This window comes from Coturnix japonica, chromosome 1 (genome assembly GCF_001577835.2).
Source record: "Coturnix japonica isolate 7356 chromosome 1, Coturnix japonica 2.1, whole genome shotgun sequence".
NCBI classification, from domain to species: Eukaryota; Metazoa; Chordata; class Aves; order Galliformes; family Phasianidae; genus Coturnix; species Coturnix japonica.
In genome coordinates this window covers 173,388,319-173,409,577 of record NC_029516.1, presented here as the reverse complement: position 1 = coordinate 173,409,577, position 21,259 = coordinate 173,388,319, and the positions used below count along the sequence as shown (strand labels likewise).

Here is a 21,259-nt window from a genome sequence, read left to right as displayed (position 1 = left end):
GTACCCGCCCGCAGAGCTATGGCGGGACGGCAGGAGCCGCTTCCCCACCGCGTAGACAAACGCACAGCGGACTACATTTCCCAGCAATACCCCGCGGCGCTGCGCATGCGCGTCGCACTTTCCTCGCGCCATCTTGGTGCCCACTCCTTCCATCTCTGAGTGGCTGAATGAAGGGATGAAGGCGCGCGGACTACAACTCCCATCGTGCCTTGCGGAACCCGCGCATGAGCAGTGCGTTCCGCCGCCATCTTGGCCGGGGGGGAAGCGCTGCCGCCACAGCCGCCAAACAAACCCGAGAGCGGCACCGCGGGGGGGAGGAGGGGTCGTGTCGCTGAGGAGTCTTTCGATGTGCCGGGTACGGCCGGGAAGGTGAGTCCCCCTTCCCCAGCAACACCTCTATACCTTCCCCAGTGCTTTCCCTTAGGAGCAACCGAGCTGCTCTCCTTCCTTGGGTCGCCGGGGACCCGCCGCCCCCTCATGGGCCCGGCGCCCGCTCCCTGTGTGCGCGGCCTTGTCCTCCTTTCTATCCTTAAAGCCCTTCTATGAGGCACCGGAGAAACCCCATTAAGCCCATTAAGGGCTGGAGGGAACCCGGGGTTGGCTGCAGCCTGAGGGCTCCCTCCTGGGGAGCTCCAAACCCGGGGCTTTTGTTCCCTATGCTCCCCTCGGGCCCTTCATCCCCGTCCTCCTCCTCAGGGAGAGATGCTTCCTCCCTCCCCCCCCCCCCCCCCCCCCCCCCCCCCCCCCCCCCCCGGGGGGAGCCCCCCCCCCCCCCCCCCCCCCCCCCCCCTCCATCCTGTATTTGAATGGTTAATCTTTTAATTTTTTAATTTATTTTATTATTTGAGTGGACGGGGAAAGCAGATTTCCACCTTATTTTCTGCCGTTCTCTCATAGATCGGTGCTAAATGCGTTGTGGGGGGGGGGGGGGGGGGGGGGTGTGCGGATCGCTGGGTGAGTTCTTATAATAGGTGATCTGTGCATAAAGAGAGGGAGGAGACACGAGCATCAATTCGGACAGTGTTTCCCCAAAAGGCTGGGGCAGGAGGTAGGAAACTCAGGATAAAAAGGCTTTGGCTTGTGAGAGATCATAGGAAGCCTCACGCCTTTGTGAAACTGCTGAATTCCTGCATGGTAACGCATGCCATTAGGTTGGGGTAGGGATGGGAGAGAATGTGGTGTTGTGAGCAGCCAGGGGACTTTGCATTGGGAGGTCGATAAGACACGGTGGGCTCACTACTGTGTTTTTTGTTCCTTTTCAGGGAGGCTGAGCTCTGCGGGAGCACGGGGACGAGATGCCTGTGGTGTGGCCAACGCTTCTGGATCTCAGCAGAGATGAATGCAAGAGGATCCTTCGCAAACTGGGTACAGTAAGATGCAATTTGTGGGTCTGTATGTTTGCCCTTCTTAAGACACACCTGCCTGCTGCTTCCATGAAATGTTTTATTATGTCTACGGGCAACTTGCAAGTGATTTCCTGTTTTTTCCATGTGTCATTAGTCTGACAGCCGTGGCTTAAAATGATGTTGGGCAGGCTCTCTGCCTGAGGAATAGGGATAGAACAGAATTGTTTTCATTTGATTGGATCTCTCATAGATATCCCTCTCCATCTTTGCTTTGGTGTTGCAGCGTTTATGGTTATGAACGTGTGACATCATGTCTGGGCAAGATGAGGGCCTTCATTTCTGTGTTAAGACGCCCATTTGTACCAAAAGGGCATAACGTTCTAGTTTGATACCGTGGTGTTTCTATAGTAAAGGCTTACAGATTCATATCCTATACCAGATTGGAAGAGACCTGTGAGAATCACAGAGCTCTGCTTCTGGCCTTTCACATACTTGAAATGTAATAAAGAAGTAGTCGTAGAATCACTAAGGTTGGAAATGACCTAAAAGATCATCCAGTCCAACCATTCATCTATTACTAACAGCTCCCACTAAACCAAGTCCCTCTGTATGGTATTTTGTGCCTTTCAACCTTCACTGAAGTGAGTTATCAGAGAAATGTGGGATGTGTTCTTACTTTACAGCAGGAGCTTTTTGTGTTGTTTCAGATCTAGCTTAATACCTGTGTACCTTGCCCAACAAGCATGTGTGTATATATATTGAGATTTGTTATGCTCTCTAATTGCAAATGGGCAAGGACACATCCTATTGTGTTTTAGAAGTTAATAAAAATATTTGCTGTTTCCTTACATGCGAAGTTTTTTGCTACCATAGGAGAGAGGATCCTTTGGTCTGATCCTACACTGTGTATTTTGTGTTCCTAAGAAACTGTTGTTTTGTTTCTTAAGGGCTTTTTCGGAGTTAAATGATGCATAGTATTAGAAGAAAAGGAACGTAGGTTTCTTTTCAGGCTGTCCTCAGAGGAGTTTGTTATAGGAGGTGATGTCAGGAAGAAAGCTGAGCCTACCACAAACTTCCTGTGACGGTTGAGTTAGTCACTCAGCTTTTCTTGCTCGTGTTTTGCAAGTTAAAAGATTGCGTGTTGTATTCCTTAGCTATGCAAAGGTTCTCATACACTGTGAACCTTTCAATACCTGAAGGGAACTTACTCCCAGGAGGGGAGTAAACTCTTGGAAAGGGCTGACAATAGCAGGACTAGGAGAAATGGTTTTAAGTTAAAAGAGGGAAGATTTAGGCTGGATGTTAGGGGGAAGTTCTTCACTAGGAGAGTGGTTAGGCCCTGGAACAGGCTGCCCAGGGAGGTTGTGGATGCCCCGTCCCTTGGAGGTGTTCAAGACCAGGTTGGACAGGGCCCTGGGCAACCTGATCTATGGGGTCTCTATGGGGATCTATGGGGTCTATGGGGTCTCTATGGGGATCTATGGGGTTTCCTGGGCAACCTGATCTAGTAAATGTGTATGTTTGGTGGCCCTGCTAGGCAGGGGGGTTGGAACTACATGATCCTTGAGGTCCCTTCCAACCCGGGTCATTCTGTGATTCTGTGAAACCGTCGCTGTTGTCTTCCGAGAGATGTGATTTTTTTTTTACCTTGCTCTTTTTTCACTTTGCTTCTTGAGAATCCGGGATGTGCGTTTTATTGGAGCGGTGACGCAGTTGTTGCACGCAGCATCAAAATGAAGCTGCGCATCCATTAAGGTGATAGCTGTAGGTTTGAAGAGAGATACTCGAGGGCCACAAAACTAAGAGAAAGTACAGGATGCCAAAAAATGCAGACCGGATCTGTGCTACTAAATTATGCTAACGTAGCTTTAGCTGGCTGGAAGGGTGGAAAAAAAAAATAGCCTTCCAGCCCAGCTGACGGCGGTGTGCTGGCAGAACCCTGCTGGTGCAGCTAAGCCAAACAGAACTGCAGCTACACCTCCTCCAGTGACATAACCTAGGCTGACAGGAAAAAAATAAAAGAAATAAAAATCCTTTTTTTTTTTTTTTCTTTTTAATTTTTTTTTTGCTGGCATGAGCTGTGTCCCCGCCAGAGGGCCCTGCCAGCATAACAGAGATAAGAGCTTGTAGCAGCCTCGTCGCTTCTGGAGTAGAGGAGCTCTCCGTTTATACAGGCACACCAGAAGGCTGGAGGTAGATGGAGCTTGTCTGCCAGCCGTGAAGCAGATCAATTGAGCTCTCAGCCCAACATCTTGTTCAAGGCAACATACAGTGGTGCAGGGGAAGCTGAAATGTATCCTGAGCTGTGCAGTGCCTTGTGTTGCCCTGCAGCCTTCGTGGCTTATAACTGAATCACCTCGCACTTGAAATAATGGTATTTATTTGTGAAACTCGGGTTTTGAAGCATTTATTGGCTTGTTTGATGGTTTCATTTTGAAAACACAGGACATCAGTTAGTAATGCTGTGGAGACAGAAGGGTGAGGAAGCTGGTTACAGCTTCTGTGTAGTCTTTTCTAACTTCCAGAAAGCCAGAATGTGCACTTTTAAAGCCTTAGTTTAGAGTATCTGTATTGAAAATGAAAAGAAAAAAAGGAAGAAAAGAATCTCTTTGCAGTCTCTTTGCTAAGTAATCACGCAGTTGTATCCGAGGATTGTTTGATGTTGTTAACAGAGGAAAATAATTAGTATCTTAAATATTGTAACGTGGTTGTCTAAATAAATGTTGATATTACTAATAACCAGTGCATTAATTAGCGAATGTTTTATAAGCGAAGCTGTAAATGCTTCTGTAGGTCTCTCAGCATCCCCGTGCAGGCTGTGGAGTTAACCAAGGAGACTCTGCTTTGTGTCTTTCCTACTTAATCAGGGCAGCAGAGCAGGGCTTCTTTTCAACACAACTCCTTGATTTGATTTGTTAATTGGCTTTTTGGAATCCCAGTCTGAGCAGCATCGGTCTTCTTTAATTGCAGGAAAATTCAGATGTGTTTTGAGGCTCTTGTTAGGTTTCAACCTGGCCCCTTTTTTTAATGCTTTTGGCTACATGGGATCTGTTGTGGGGGTGGGTGGGTTAGCTGCTTCTTGAAATGGAGCTCCGAATGAAAGTCATCTGCAGAAACAGCGAAAGAATTTGTATTGTTGGTTCAATGCACGGCCATTAGTAATGTTTTCTTTTAACACTTAGTGCTAAGCTTAGAATAGCAAGCTAACAGGCTCCAAATGTATGTGCATTAGGCGTTTTTCACCCTGCTTGGTAGGACAACAGTCCAATATTTCATTAGCCTTTAGCTGTTTTGAAAGCACTGATGGAATGGCGTTCTCATGAGTCACCTGGTATTTCATGTTTATGTTACATCCCAGTTACATTTTTGCATGCTAATCTTCATGATGGCCCTACATTTAGGACTGGCTGGATTGTTTGATGTACTGTATGGCTGCAATTCACTGCAGTGCATTGTATTCAGATTCGAGCAATTGTACACATCAGGTGAATGGGCATGAAAGATAATAACGATCGTGTTTAGCAAAATGGAGCTTATGCTCTCCATGCTAATTAAGGAGCAGCGCTAGGGAAAACAAGTCTGTTACTCTTTTGATAGTGTATTTCTTCTCTAAGCCTTGGAACTTTTAATAGTGATATGTATTAAATATTTTCTTCTGCTTCTGGAGAGTTCCAAGCAACTACTCAAATTTCTGGGCTGTTTTTTCAAGGTTTCTTTGTTGAACTGTCAGCTCGGGGAGTGCTTGGGTTTATAAAGCGAGGTAATCCTCTGTGATGATACAGTTGTTTCATAGAAAAGCTGTAGGCTGCCTAATAATTGACTGAAAGAGTTCTAAACCATCAATCTCTTCTGAAAAGCACTAACTAATTGAAAGACATGTTCCTTGTAATGATTTTGGAAATTAATAGAGTACTGTCAGTAATACTGAAAATAACATTTTTTTCCCTTTGCTGTGAGCATTAAATAGAACTACTGTTTGTTCTAATTCTTCAGAGCTGGAGGCATATGCGGGTGTCATCAGTGCCTTACGTGCACAGGGAGATCTTACGAAAGAGAAGAAGGATCTTCTTGGAGAACTCTCTAAAGTTCTTAGGTAACCCTGACCTTTTTAAAGTAAGAACTGGTGGCCTCTTTAAGAACCTAACATGCTTTTTGTATTGCTAACACTGTAAAACAAATCTTAATTATCTTGCGGGTGTTTGATTCTGATTTGGCTTTGGGTTTTGAGCTTCTGTGGGTGAAGATTTACTGTTTTGCTGGAGGCTTTTGAGATATCTAGTGATTGCAGCTATCTCATGAATGCTTGCTAGCTCCGGGTTCCATCAAAGTAGGATTTTGATGTCTTTGGAGCCATGTTGTAGCAAGGACGAACACTGTATGTTCTGTATAAATTCTTCTACCTTAACATTTCCATCTTTCATTAGGAAGTTGGAAATTAGCTGTTTTGCAGTGGTACCCAGCAATCAGTAATGTTCTCTTTATTCTTCAGTAGCACTCGTTGTGCAATGATGCATTCGTTCTTTCTCACTGTGACAGCAAAAATTAAGTGACAGTCTCTTAAACGTAAATGCCTGTCCCCCTTTGTCTCCTGAGTGGATTATTCATAAGTTTCTTTTTAACTGAAAATTCTTGATAAATGTTCACGTCTCCCTCTGACTAAAATATATTGGTATTTTCTTAATAGTATTTCAACAGAGAGACATCGTGCTGAAGTTCGAAGAGCAGTAAATGATGAACGGCTAACGACTATTGCACACAAGTAAGTTATAGGTCATTTCCTACATGATTTCCAAAGGTACCCTTTGGAAAATCCATTATGTCTTAACTGAACGATAGAACTTTCAAAATTGATGGTGGTTTAAAGAGCAGTGTATGACTGAAAGAATTACTGTATCACATTTAGTTCAGGGTGCGAGAACGGATTTAATCTTTTGGATCTCAGGGCATCCCATTCACTATATATGGCACAGCATAGGAAAGTCTTCTCGTCAAGGGCAGCTTTCTGTAAAATAGACCAGAAGAAACAGAATAAAGAGATAAAATGTAAACTTGATAAGCAGCTTGTACAGTTTTTCATCTTTGTTTTATAATTGTTTTTAAATTTAATAGTCTTTAAATCCATTTGTAAAGGTCGTAATAAGAGATACTCGTCTATGTAGAAAGACAAAAGGAAGGGAAGATATGATAGAGACTAGTGGAAAACAATGCATCAGCAGCGAGGTGGAAAAAAAAGAACTGCAGCAAGCTGTCTGATGACATCAGTGTCCACTGTTCCCTGCTTGATGCAGCTGCTGTGCTGGCATCAGCTGGGCTGGTTTCTCCTTCCATTTGCTTTCCTAGGCTCCACTTGTCTTTGAGAGATGGAGAGGAGCAAGAGGACAAGCACTTATGTATCTCTGGTAGTTAATAGTCTTAAGAAGAGTGCTGAAAGAGGGATGGATTTGGATGATTCCCTATTTACTTTTGTGTTATAACCATTGATTTTCAGTTTGCCTCCTGTAGCTTAGGTGTTATGGTGAGGAAAAACAAATGGAAATCATGCAACTAGCAAGCTGCTTGGAGTTAGCAATTGTCTGATCATAGACTTACCAAGATCACCATACTGCTTTAGTGCTGCAGGATATTTAACATTTTAGTGGTTTAATGCTCATGTTTAAAGAATCAGAAATGCGCTGTTTACCAAACAAAAACCCACCAACTTCTTCGCGCTTCTTTAGAGAAAGAGAACAAATAATAACAGAAAAATAAGCATTATATTGTCAAGTCTGGCTTATTTCCTTAAGTATCCTTTTTAAGTAGCAGTTCTGTTTTTAGCATTTTCCAGAACAAGAGTACAGTTTGTCCCGAAGTATCGAACTTCAAACGGACGAGATATTATAATCCAGGCAAGGTGCAACTGTAAAGTGCTGCATCTCTTTATTTTTCCTCTGGTAAATTCTTTGTAAGTGATGGTTGGTAATGTAGTATTTGGCTTAAACAATCTAACTCATTAGGAAAACAGACTCTGCTAGCTTTGCTTTGTGCAACATTTGTAGTCTTATTTTTACCTCAGCTGGCGCAGCTCTGCTTGAACTGTGTGAATATGTATGAAGAATGCTGAAGCATATCAAGATTTAACAGCAGAGCAGATTCTCTGCATTTCGTGAACTAATTTGTTGTAGTTTTTGCTGCAACTTGCTTGCAGTAGTTCATGTGGGAAGTTGTTTCTCAGAATATATTAATACATTAGATGGGTTGGTTTGTTTAAGAACAACGTAGCAGCATTGAAAAATAATCTGTTATTCTGATTTTACTGATTTCTCGAATGAGCGCTGTAAAATAGTCATAAACAGGAACAGCTCTCTACCTAGACAAGCATTTTTTGAAGCATGTCGGTTTGTGTATAAGTACTAAGACTGAAAGGAAATGAGAGGAATTACAGAATTGTAGGGGTTTAAAGGGACCTTTAGACATCATTGAGTCCAACCCCCCTGCAAAGCAGTCTCTCTACAGCAGGCCAGGGAGGAGCAGACTGGATTCTGTAGAGAAAGATGCACAGGGTGTACCTAAATCATTTCATGTTCTGTTACTTTGTTTGGGACTACTTAAGTCAGTCTGAGAAATTTCTGTTAATGCAACTTTTGTTTCACCTCAGAAGCTGAGGTTTTTCTCTTGCAATTTAATCAGCTTTGGTAATCTTTCATGAAATCTATGGAATCTGTAGGTATTTTTGTCATCCAGAAGTGGAGGGTAAACTAGCTCTACCTGAATAGTAGATAATCTAATATGGGGGAGTTGGGCATGACATGTGCAGCCCTTTAAGAGCTTTATAAAGCATAATATTAAAAGAAACAGCAACTCTTAGATATGCTATGGGAGGATTTCTGCGTCAGTTGGGAAAAATGTAAGGGCTGTCATGAAAGGAAGAAGACTGGAGATATTTCTCTAGTGTGTCTTTAGAAACAGCCTTTTAAATTTTCACTGTTGAAAAGAGGAACTTAAGAGTAGTGAGCGCTTAGGAAAGTCAGCAGAAAAGTTAAACATTTTCCTTTCTGTTTAGTATGTCCGGGCCAAACAGCTCTTCGGAATGGTCTATAGAAGGTCGTCGACTGGTGCCGCTGATGCCACGTCTTGTTCCACAAACAGCTTTCACTGTTACAGCTAATGCTGTTGCCAATGCAGCTGTTCAGCACAACGCATCTCTTCCGGTCCCTGCAGAAACTGGAAACAAGGAAGGTGAGAAAGTGCTGAGGTTCTACACAAAATACGCATGGTTTAAATTGTTTTCTTAGTGCTAGATGCCTTAACAATCCAAATATTGCTTAGTGCACAACATTTATAGAAATAAGAGGGATTTCCTTATTATACCTTGGTAGCATCTGCAGCATAAATCTGACAGCTAATGTCAGTTACCAATCTAGATAAACATTTACAGAAATGAAAGAGGTCATTATACTGAATGAATACTAAAATTAAAGAGAAATGAATGAACTGTAATGTAAAACACCTGTATTACTGTAAAGAAGTATGAAAGGATGAACCCTAGAATTGGCAGCACAAGTTTCTGGGTATGAGAGGAGGGGAAGTTAGATTTCTCCTTTGAAGGCAATTAATTCCATGGCCATGCTGAAAGCAAACTTAGGAGTATTCAACAACAGGACTGCAGAGGCAAGTATGTGGATATGCCCCACAATAAGTCTTTGGCTTCCATTCTAATTGCTGAGGCAGGGATAGAATAATAGATCTCTGCACTTCAGTTACATGGAAGGTGTTTTTTCTCCTCTTCAGTGGTGTTTTGCTAGTCCTACACAAGTACCACTTCAACCCCAACATCTACCCTTGTTCTAAGTAGCAGTGTAGCAACAGTGTAGTCCCCTAGACCCATCAGTTCAGCCTCCAATATAATGGTCTTGCCAAGTGAAAGTACTGCTTACATCAAAAGTGATAATTGTAACTGTTTATCAAAAGGCAAAGAAAAGGCCTATTTTGTGTCTGAAGCATGGACTGAAATAGATGCTTTAGCCTTGGGCAAGTCATTTAATGGCTTTATGCCTTCGTTTAGTCTAAAGTGGGTATATTGCTTCCTTTTACCAGGGAAATTGCTGCAGGGTGCACGAAGGGGAAAAGACAACAGGGCTGTAAAGCATTTTTAAAGTGACATGTAGACATTACTTTGTTTCACTGGATTTCTAATCCAACTTGTTCAGAAGTTACTTTCAGTCTTGGATTGAGGGGGAAAAGGTTCTTAACATCTTAAAAAATTTAGGCTTACTGAATTATTACATGGTAATGAGTATAAAACCAGTCTAGACTCACAATAGAGTGAGGATAGGTTCTCATTTTTATCCTAACTGTTCTTAGATTTTTTTTCTCCCATGTCACTTGCTTTACTTTTGTTCTGCCTTTTAAAAGAGTTGTCCATCTTTCAGAGTGTGTTCCATCAGTCACAGCAGCTTTAACAAACTTGAATTAAGAGTAAACTTGGGCGAGCTGAGTTATAGTCCTGCCTTTGCTGCTGATCTGTTGTGACCTTACCCAAGTTGCAGCCTGATTGAGCCATTAACCTCTCTGTCCTCTGCTGCCTTGCTTGTCATTCGTGAGTTACATCGAGCTGCATTACTTCTGAGCTAAGTGCTTCTGGAACACTTGGCAGAAGTTCAGCTTCTAGCATGAAATTACAGGAATAACATTCTTACAAAACCCCAGCAATGAAAACAAGGAATGAAATGAGCTGTACATAAGAAAAGATAATATCCAGCTAGCTTAATCCGTTTGGACTTTTGTTGTTGTTTTGCTGAAGAGGGTGGATAAAAATACATTTTTACCTTCAGTATTTCTTTGTAATGCACCAAGGTAACAATTGTGTTCTAACGTGCAGGCTGTGTGTGTTGTTTTTAATTGAACTGAGTACTTCTCTCATCTCCTTCTGAAACTCCTGCCCACTCTCAATGTGGTCAGTGACTTTGCGTAGCAAGTTTACAAAATGTGCTTTGTGTAGTACCTAGAGCCTGTTGCTAAAAGATATTCTTGGTATCCTAGGGATGAGGTTCACCTCTAGGCTTGTTCAGGACCATAAAGGAAATTGTTTGGAGCCTTGACTTGTAGATCCATGCTTAATCATGGTGTTTCAATGTGCTAAGGCTAATTTTTGAAGATGAAAGCCTTTCTCTAGGTCACTTTCCCATCTGTGTGTGTGGGGGGGGCAACCATCAGCCTTCTGCATGACTCTGATGTGTACCTGCCAATGAGTTGGTTATGGGCTAATACAGAATGCCATCTTTTGGAAACCATTTGCTGGTGCCACGTAGGCACTTTCTTGTCTGTGTTGATTCCTGGATCTTTACTTTTTGAATGCCTGAGTCCTTAGTTGTTTTAGAGATCGAATGTAGTTAGATCCTGACCTTAATTAGAGATTGTCTGTCAACCGTGTTTCCTTGTGTTTACAGCAAGGCTGCTTTTTACTGTGTCAGTGTTTGCTGTCTATAAGCCACAGGCATACAAAACAAGATCTTCAATCTTGTTCTTTGGAGGAGCATTGAGTCCTCTCTGTGTATCTTTTAATTTAATTTGTTTATCCCTGGCTATTTTGGTAAACATGCGTGTTACCTAGTTACTAAGAATTTACAAGGTAGTTAAACTATGTCATTCTACAATGCATACCAGTTTATGAACCTCTTGCCTACTTAAAGAAGTTTTATATGTATTTAAGATCCCTTGTTCATGCCGTAGAATGAAATATCTGTTGCTCAGTTGAATATTGCAGCAATTTGTTTGTACTTGTGTAGTAGGCAATTGTGGGGATGAGTGAAATTCTTTGAGGCTAGACTTGTTTTCTGTAATTGTATGCTAGGTGATGCCTTACTATTGCACAAAATGCACCAGACATAAACTTGCAAAGTGAGGTTTAAGTATGTTATGAATAAAAGTGGAACATGAGATACTGTGTTGACACAAAAAGGAGAAAGGTACTGTAACAAAAAGCGTATTATAACAAAAAGAATGTGCAAAGTTTGAAATTGGGAGAGATTACAGGAGGATAAACTGCACCTTTCCAGTGAACAACCAACAAGAGCAGGATAGTATGAGGTTATAAACTGATGCTATCCTAGCTTCCATGTACATGCATTTACATTGGGCGGACTTGATAGAGACAGAATGAAACTCTAGCATTAGCCCTATGTTTCTTTATCTTTTGTTTGAAAATGTGCAAGACTCAGCAAGTTTGAAGTGTTCTAGAAAGCACTGAGAGCCACAAGTGGGGGCAAATACTAATTTAGAGAAGCACTTCTCTTCCAGGTGTCAGCTGCTCAGATGATGATGAAAAGCCCCGCAAAAGACGGCGAACTAATTCTTCTAGTTCTTCCCCTGTTCTCCTAAAAGAAGTCCCGAAGGCAGTGACTCCTGTCACTAAAACTATCACAGTGCCTGTAAGTGGCAGCCCCAAGATGAGTAATATAATGCAGAGCATTGCCAACTCCTTACCACCACACATGTCGCCAGTGAAAATAACCTTCACTAAGCCCTCAACACAGACAACAAACACAACAACACAGAAGGTATGTGGGGGAAGCTGCCAAATGTTACTTTATTTTGGTTTTATTGGTGAATAAGATGTGATGTTTGACTCTTTCTTTCTGTGAACTGTCTAGCTGGTTGTTGTGGTTTTATTTTTTTTTTTAAGGATTATACTTGGGATAAGGTAATCCCACTTTAAAACAAAGAGAAAAACCAAGCTCGTGTATGAATTTAGTTCACCTGTGTGTGAAAGGACCTGGATTGACAGCTGTGGAGACTGAAGTCCTCTTTTTATCCACAGAACAGGTACAGCACAGGCAGCGGCAGTGCAAGCTTCCCCACATTGCCCCACCAATGTGCCTCAACCCTGACCTGGAGGGACCACCTTTAGGGGTGAGAGGGGATTCAGTCTCCATGCTCATTCAATTCTTGGCCTCTCTGGTGAGACTGCCAACAAGGTTGCCAGTTAGTACCATTTGTGGTGTTGGGTTTTGTGATATGGACACTGATCCACTGAGAACTGGATCACATAGGCCACTGAACAGCCTTCAGATGGTAACAACTATTGGTCAAAGGTAATCTTTCTTATTTCTATTTTCCTTACTTATAACTATTCTTTGCAGTAGTAGATTTCCAGGAGAAGGTGGCATGGGCTTTCCCTTGCCTTGCCTTTTGTCTAGAGACTACGTTCTGGGGGTCTATAAGGCTTGCCATTGGAGCTGATGGAAGGCTGGGGAGGGCTTTATTTTCCTTTTAGTTCTAGTGTGCAGTTTCTCATTCTACATAAACAACGCTGTGATCAGATCAGTTTCATTATCTCAGCTGGGTATGCCCAGGTTTTGTGAGAATGCAGTATGTGAAGGTTTACCCATTTTGAAACTTTTTATTGGACTCAGATTTTAAGTGGCTGTTCTATTGCATGACTACTTTCCCATGCTTAACAGTGCATTTCAGATCTGTCTGCTTTTTTGTCCTTAAGGTTTAAAAAAGATTAATGCCTCAGACCAAGTCAACTCTTGGTTCAGTTATTAATTAAGACTTGTGTGAGAGAAAAAAATAATGAATTTTGCCTTGATACTGACAGGCTGGTTGTAGGCTGGCTATTAACGAGCATTTATTTTTTTTTCCAATGGTGAGAGTTTGACACTTGAACTCAAACCTTCAGACGGTATTTGTTCTTTAGTCTTGTTAATTGTTTTATCACTCTGGGTTAGGAGAGTTCCCATATCCTGGTTTTGGAAACTTGTAAAACAAGGACGATTTAAGCTGGAGTGATGTGCAATAAGGAACTTGCTTTCTGGCCTTTTTCCATTTCCAAGTTTTCATTGTTTTCATTTGATTTACTGTTCTTTGACAGCGTCCTTAATCAATCTTCACCTCAGAAGACATACATAGAAATCTTTGAGTGAGTCATTAAACAGAACATCCTGCATTCACTGCAGCAAACACACAGCTAGCTTCGAGCCTTACTAACCTACCTAGCCTGCTGCTCTTCTTAGGCTCACCTTTTGTGCAGGAAGAATTTTCTTCGCCTTAAGTATCTATAGTGTTATAGTAAATATGCATAGTAGTTTAAAGCTAGAGTGTACTAAACCTGCAAAAGGAAGAGTAAGGACTGTCGGTAGGATCTTTTGTGCAGTTGTGCTTTTGCTTCATTCAGACCTGGAAATGTTAGGTCTTAGTTTTCATAGCATGACTCTTTGCCAGTCTGCAGCAATGGGAAAATCTTTTGTTTCATCAGCGAGCCATAGTAGTGTTTGTTTCTGAACTTGTCACACTGCCCTCTTTCGTTGGATTTGTGTATGTTAAGATACGACACTGGATAAATTTGGTGGGAGGAATCCCTCTGAGTGGTTTTAAACTAAATGACAGGCTTGTTAGACTCAAATTGGAACTGCACCATTTTAAACAAGTGCAGCTGGGTTATGAGTGAAGTTCTTGGATATGAATGAGATTTTTTCAGTTTCTACACGCCAGCTTTCAGAATTGTTTTGACATCTCAGTGGGTTGGAGAAAGACTTGCCGTAACAACTAATAATGTCACAGCTCCAATTTCTGGCTTTTCTTCCTATAATAAAATCCTCTGTCTAGGACACAGAAGGAATTTAGCTTCAGCTTCTGGCAGTTTGGTTCATTTATTTCTTCAGGAAATAAATTCTTCAGGTTTTGATGTTTCTCGAAAGTGAGCTGATAGGACTAAATTTCAGTGAATGTAAGGAATTTATCTCTTACCATAACAAAAGCAAAAAAGGCAACTTGCTGTTGGTCACCAGTCAGTCTTTCTGCTGTAGAAAGATGTGGTGCAGTTCTGGTACCTGTGACAACATGTAATCACAGGATATCCTGAGTTGGAAGAAACCCACAGGGGGGTCTCACATTGAGTCCAGCTCCTGGCTCCACACAGGACCATCCAAAACCCAAACCCTGTGTCCCTGAGCTCTGGCAGCTCAAGGCCCTGGCCACTGTCCTGGGCAGCATGTTCCATGCCCACCACCCCCTGGTGCAGAACCTTTTCCCCACACCCAGCCTGACCCTTTCCTGGTGCATCTCCATGCCATTGAATGTTTGGACATGTGGAAAATATAGTATTTCAAAAGTATAATTGTTGTGATTTAAGTTTCAAGACTTATAGTTGTTTTTTGTTTTTAAATCAGAAAATCCTGCTTTCTTGTTATATTTCATGCAGGAAGATCACTAATCATCACTGCATTTCTTCTCCCAGAATTAATACAGCGGAACATAGAGATCCAAACCTATTTAGTCACAGGACAGCAGTTGATCCTGAACTGTAATACTTGACGAGACTTTTTCCCTTGCACGATTAAACAGTCTTATTAAGTAATAACCTCAAACTGATGGTTTTATCTCTTATTTTGATTGAAGAACAACACTGTTCAGGAGTTGTGATTATATCTGGATTCATCCTGTATATTTGTAATTAGCTGAGTTGCTGAAGTTGCCCTATTGCACTAGGAATTACATAGGAAGTTTAACATGAATAATCTTCCTTCATATCCTGTATCTTGTCGTGTGTTCACCTAAATTAGTTATCCAATATGAAATGGAGCTGGCCCTAGTATTCAAGAACTTGAATTATTTCTAGTGCCATCTGACTACTGAAGAAACAAAATTACACTCCGCAGTCACACCTTAAGGTCTTTTCACGTGCAAGATTAGGCTCATGTACATTCTGCATGTGTATTTGGCCACAGCCCAGGAGCAGATTCTGAAGACTGTTAAATTGGGATAAGGCAGAAGGTGAAAATAAGGGTTTCACAGCAAAAACATTCTTCCTGAAGTAAGAAATAAGGAGGCAAAGCAGTGGGTATGGAGAACTTATCGTTTGGGTGGTGATGAGGTGTGGTTAATGTGCTGTCATTGGTGGGAGGTAGTGAAGTTTTGGTTTTCCTCATGTCTGAATGTTTTAAAACTCAGTTAAGTAGCAGGGATCATAAAAGTAGGTGTAGCGGGGAGAAAGGAGAGGCAGAGACAACCAGAGTGATGAACTCTGCTATCTTGATTCCATCCATTCCATCAATTCTGAGCAAGATTTCAGTAGCGTTGGGAAGTAGTATAAGACTTTCAATTTGTTCTGGTCAAGGTTTTATTTCCTCCTTATGTACCTTTTCTTATTTGATTTTGTTCTATGAAGTCATTACTAAGTTATTACAAATCTGGTAGTTTAAAAACGATGTGGGGATAATTGGATTATTGAAATCATTTCTTGAAGTTCTTGCATGGCAAGCTGAATGCTTTGTATTGCTGTCCTGTGTGTTTCTGTTTCAACCGTGTGTTTGTAAATACAAGGAGGTAGGAGTAAACAGAATAACACAAACCTCCTTACATAAGTAGTTCTTATGTTTAAAATGTAAGAGATGGGCAGTTTTCTAGGTTAGTTGCATAAGGACAGACCTCTTTCTATGTACATCAATGTCAAATCAGAGCATGGACTCATAAGTGAAGATCATATTAGGAGTAGTGCCTATTATCTTCAAACGGTTTTCAGGCAGATATGAAAGAATTTATTGTTACTGAGGACTCTAATTAAAACAAATTGTTTCTGAACCTAGAACAGGTTTTTCACTGATGAAATATTGATTGCTTACATCCTTGTGGATCAGCAACATTTCCCATTACTGACTCAGCAGCTGTTGTTGAAGAGAAAAAGATATTTCTTTATTCTCTTCATTGCCATTTATTGGTATTTGTGCCAGATTAGGGAGAATGGTGTTTAAAACTTGCTTGATCTCCCTGCTGTGGAGTTTAAAATGGGCTTCGGGCTTTCTGGCTTGGTTAACTGAACCCAAGCACTTAATTCCTGTCTGCCTTCAAACAAGCAATTGCTATCTAATTAAAGTAGAATTATCTTTAAAAAACAAACAAACAAAAACAAACCTTCTAAGGAAATGTTTATAACTGTCTTTTCAAACTGAGGGAAATTTTTAATTGCCATCGAGCATGATTCACACTTTTAAATGGTCTTGATAAACGTGTAGCCCAGAACTAAATGCTCACATGCCATTATGTTACAGAAGTTTTACGCTCTTTATAAGTGCAAAGAACACATGAATTTCTTCTTTCTTTCTTTCTTTTTTTTTTGTTTCCCCTTTCAGGTGATAATAGTAACCACATCTCCAAGCTCAACTTTTGTACCCAACATCCTTTCCAAGTCCCACAACTATGCAGCAGTTACGAAACTTGTTCCAACATCAGTCATCGCCTCGACTACTCAGAAACAGCCGGTGGTTATCACTGCTTCTCAGTCCTCTTTGGTCAGCAGTAGCACCAGCAGCAGTAGCTGTTCCACTCCCTCCTGTACTGCAAGTACAATTGCTGTGACTGCTGTGGTATCATCAACGCCATCTGTGGTCATGTCAACGGTAGCACAAGGTATGATGAAAACATTGTACGTGTGAGAGCTTTCTTGCTGATAAATGAGGCTTTGCTTTGAGAACAGCATAGAGATGAGGTTTATATTTACGTATGCTGGGTTCAAAAAAGGAGTTGTTAAAAAACGCTCCACTGATGAAAGTAATCCAAGGTACTGCAGAGGAATTCTTACTGGGCACAGCTCTTTTCCTTATTCAACCACTGATGTATAAATTCAGTTCTTAAAGAGAATCTGATGAAGCAAAGCTTTTAGTTTGAGGGGAAAAAAAATCGTTTTGGCATTAAAACATTGCTCCAGAATGACTGTATTCAGAGAGCTCTGTCTTATTCACAAAGAATGGGTATTTCTAGTATTATTTGAATATCATCTTCATTGCTTCTCTTAATGCCTTCACAGAAGCATGCAAAGTTCACACCAAGTATATTAAGCTTATGCTTGACGTACTCACTATTGTAATAGTCCTGAAGTATTATTAAAGGCTTATACATCTTTATCTTCATGTTTTATTGACGGCTTAACTTTCAGGTCCTTAATCTTAAGATCTGAGTGGGCCTGAGTTTAAAACACCTGAGCTGCTGGTTTCTCTTTCTATCTATGCCTTCTAGCGTGATTGATTCCATTCTGTGCCCATTGGCTGACTCTTTGGGTGAGAAGGTGCGAGTGACTGAAAGGATCTAAGTGACCACCACTTACTGTGCCTGACAGTGACAATTGTTGCATAGCATTTTTCTTGGTTTATATTTTCCATTCCATTTTTCAAACCATAAAATGTTGCTCAGCCTAATCAGGGCTCAGGAGGTATTCTGCAGTCCATATTGCTTCCATGAACCAGGTACTTAAGGTACATTAGTGATCTACAGCACAAAAGAGCTTACAGCAGTGTTTCATATCGAACCATGGATATTTAATTGGATTTGGTCTTGGAAGTGGCAGCTACAATTCGAAAGTAACTGCTGCAGGTTATAGATTCAATGTAATTATGGAAGATACTGATGAAATATTGTGACAAACTGATAATGACTCCCACCATGGAGAAATGAGATCAGTAAACAAGAATGGCAGACGAAGAAAAGGGGAAGCTCATAGGTCATGCAGCAAGGAAAAGGTTGCTTATTTACATTGTCAGAATTGTAGGTTGCTATGACTGTTTGTGTTATTGATAATTGTAGAGGAAAAACTAAGAAAGGAGATTAAAGCCTTTCACTTCAGCATGGAGTTGGTTGAAGTGTGCCAGCATAAGACATGGACTTTGACTTTATCAACTCTTTGAAAGGGTAGATAACAGCAGGACAAGGGGAAATGATTTGAAGTTGAAGGAGGGAAGATTTAGATGGGGTGTCAGGGGAAGTTGTTTACTATGAGAGTGGTGAGATGCTGGAACAGCTGCCCAGAGAGCTTGTGGATGCCCCATCCATCCCTGGAGGTGTTCAAGGCCAGGTTTGACAGGGCCCTGGGCAACCTGGGCTGGTATTAAATGTGGAGGTTGGTGGCCCTGCCTATGGCAGGGAGGTTGGAGCCTCATGATCCCTGAGGTCCATTCTAATCTGGGCCATTCTGTGATTCTTTTTTGGTGCTTGTGGATGGTACAGTGCAGAATTTGAGGTGAAGCTCAGACTTGCTGGCAATGTTCTGACACCTCTGCCAGCTGTGCAAGGAATTATGTATGTATGCTTATGTATTCAGAAGATTTTTTTTTATCTGACTGTACCACTCTATTACTTGTAAGACTGTTTAACCTTTCATCAGAAAAAGATATGTTCCGTAGTTTTCTAAATCATGGACCATTACTTGATTCATTTTTGTAAGATAATGTTTTGTTCACTAACAGATAGTGCTTTATAATGCTGGATTTGACATTTGTCATTCCTGCATTCCTAGCTTATTGATTTTTATTCAGTACAAATATTTTGCTTTATTGAAGATTAAAGATCTGGCTCTGTGAAGATTCATGAAGTTATTTGTACTACAAAAGGTGCAGGAAATAGGCTAGGATTGTGGTCTTTGTGTTATCTTCCTGAAGATATTCTACTGTCACGCTGAATGTGTGCATGAAGTTCCCTTGACACTGAACAGAGCATTTCTGGTGCAAGTGCTGTTATTTATTTGCATTTTTCACTAGTAAGGACAGTTTAAATGAAAGAGTGTATATAAAGAAATCATACTTTCATATTGCATTGTTAAATCTTAAACCATTTACTCTTTTGTAGGTGTATCCACATCAGCGATTAAAGTAGCCTCTACCAGACTACCTTCCCCAAAAGGTTTGGTTGGGAATCCAACGCAAATCTTAGCACAGTTCCCCAAACAGCATCAACAGTCCCCCAAGCAGCAACTGCACCAAATGCAACAGACCCAGCAGCAGCAGCCACAGCAGCAACAGCAGCAGCAGCCACAGCAACAACAGCAGCAGCAGCCACAGCAGCAACAGCTGGCACAGTCTTCTGTAGCTCAACAGCAGCCACAGCAATCTCAATTTCCACCTGGCATCAAGCCCACCATTCAGATCAAACAGGAATCAGGTAGTTGGAGTTAAGCTTGGGTCATATTGCCAACTGTGGTCTAACCCCAAACCTCAAAAAGTAGGGACCGGATTCTGTCCCAGACGTAGAGAGGGAGCTGTGAAGTTGTAACTGCTTAAGAGCACTATTTCAAAATTAAATAATAGAGAAGGATGATTTATGTTGTCAGCTAACAATAAGTGAGGAGTTTCATTCTGACATTCTTCTTGTTTGGTTCAGGTATTACATACCGTGCTTTAGGAGTAAGTGTTTTATCATTAGGCATTGAAAGGTATGTAGGTATCTTGAAAAGTAATTTAGCTGAAACATGAAGACACCGGTTTTCTGAGGATCCAAGAGCTGTTCAGATGCATCAACTGGAGGAAAAAAAAGTTAATCCATGTTTCTGTTCTTTTCTCTGGTCCAAAAATTGAAATCTGTTTTTGAGGTACTTGTCACAGCAAAAATACAATTAGATCTGAGTCTGGGAATTGATCTCAATTCTTTTTGTGACGTTGATTCATTCAGTTGACTTTGGGCAAGTTGTGTAATCTTTCTTCCTTGGCTTTACTGTAAAATACAATTCTTAGTGAGAAGTGGTAAGGAGTAATGCTTGCGAAGTTACCAGATTTTAAAACAAGAAGTGCTATGAAAGTGCAAAGTATTTTTAAATCCATATTCCATATGAATAATGTGATTGGTAGAATTATTATTTTGTTTGTATTATTTAGTTAAAAAATAATATTTAAAACAGGCTGTGAAGAAACAAACCTATCCCTATTCTTTAATAAAAGTGGATTACAACACCACTGCCTAGGAAAAAATGCCCTGTAATGAAAACAAATAGGATGCCTCCATCACCAATTACTAAACCATCCTTCAATTACTAAACAACGTTTTGTCACTGAGAGCTTCGCTCTGTTCTTTTTGCTATGGATTTGGTCTCAGAGTGCTTTTTAGTTATAATTTCTTGTGGAAATACCATTTGTGGCAGTTGTGAGCTGATTTCATGAGGGTTTGGCTTTTTACCCAGTGTTGTGTCTGGATCATGATAAGGCTTCAGTTTTTCTTCTAATGATTTGGAGCTTGCTTGCTTTGTACGGTGCTTATAATCAGTGCAGAAGAAGCAAACATCTCTGGAGGATGTTTTGTAGCCTGAAAATTGCTCGCCTACGAACATTTGTGTATGAATACAAATGCCTACATTCAGGCAGGATTAATTCAGACTGGGTGTTTCATAGCATTTAACCAACACAGAGGAATCACAACACAGAACTTGACCACCTGAGAAACACGCAGCCTGGGTATACTTTTGAACAGACAACAGTGGCCTTTTGGTTTGCAACTGAGAAGTGAATCTCACTCATCTCCCATTTCTCTACGATAACTGAGTAAAAATGAGCAAAATCATTGCCATAATGAGGTGTCCCTATCCTTGCTACTTCTACTCAGAGTTTATTCTAACACAGTTCCTCTCAATGTCAAGATAACCAATAACTCAAGGGGAGTGATAATAGTTTACTCAAAGCAACCTTCTATAGCCAGTGTCACAGTTAGTTCCTTATACCCATCCGTATTGATCGTGCAGGAAGCTTTGTTATATATACACAAGGATGGAATTCAGCTGGGCTGTTTAAGACATTAAAACTTAACAGACTAATTTCATGGAGAACTGCTGCCTTTTTAGATGCTTCATGGTACATGAAACAATTTGGTATTGGTTGTAACCTGTTGGCCTGGGAAATGTATTCAAGTTTTTGAGTCACGAACCTGGAAAGATTAAAAATCAATGAAGTAACTCAATGATGGGATGTAATCCCGTGGCTCAGTGGGAGTTGCTAGCAATTGAAACAGGCACATGAAAGCAAAGATGATGAATATCTTCTTTGCGAAGAAATATTAAAATAATAATCCACAAAACAATTATAAAAAAAAATTAAAGAAAATGGCCCAACAAAAAAGTATTTCCATAATGAAGAATACATGGGCTCAGAATAGAAGCCTTGTGAGGCTACCTGCCCACTAGGGCT

At 41.0% G+C, this 21,259-nt stretch overlaps 1 protein-coding gene across 1 annotated transcript in view; it reads left to right on the top strand.

Annotated features, from left to right (window-relative positions):
- The first annotated feature begins 237 nt into the window (after positions 1–237).
- Positions 238–21,259, top strand: part of EMSY (EMSY transcriptional repressor, BRCA2 interacting) — a 37,755-nt gene continuing 16,733 nt past the window's right edge. The window contains 8 exon segments of the mRNA XM_032442287.1: positions 238–369; positions 1,263–1,365; positions 5,340–5,439; positions 6,031–6,105; positions 8,386–8,561; positions 11,622–11,881; positions 16,454–16,730; positions 18,939–19,250. Coding sequence (XP_032298178.1) covers positions 1,296–1,365; positions 5,340–5,439; positions 6,031–6,105; positions 8,386–8,561; positions 11,622–11,881; positions 16,454–16,730; positions 18,939–19,250 — 1,270 coding nt within the window. The 5' untranslated portion in view covers positions 238–369; positions 1,263–1,295.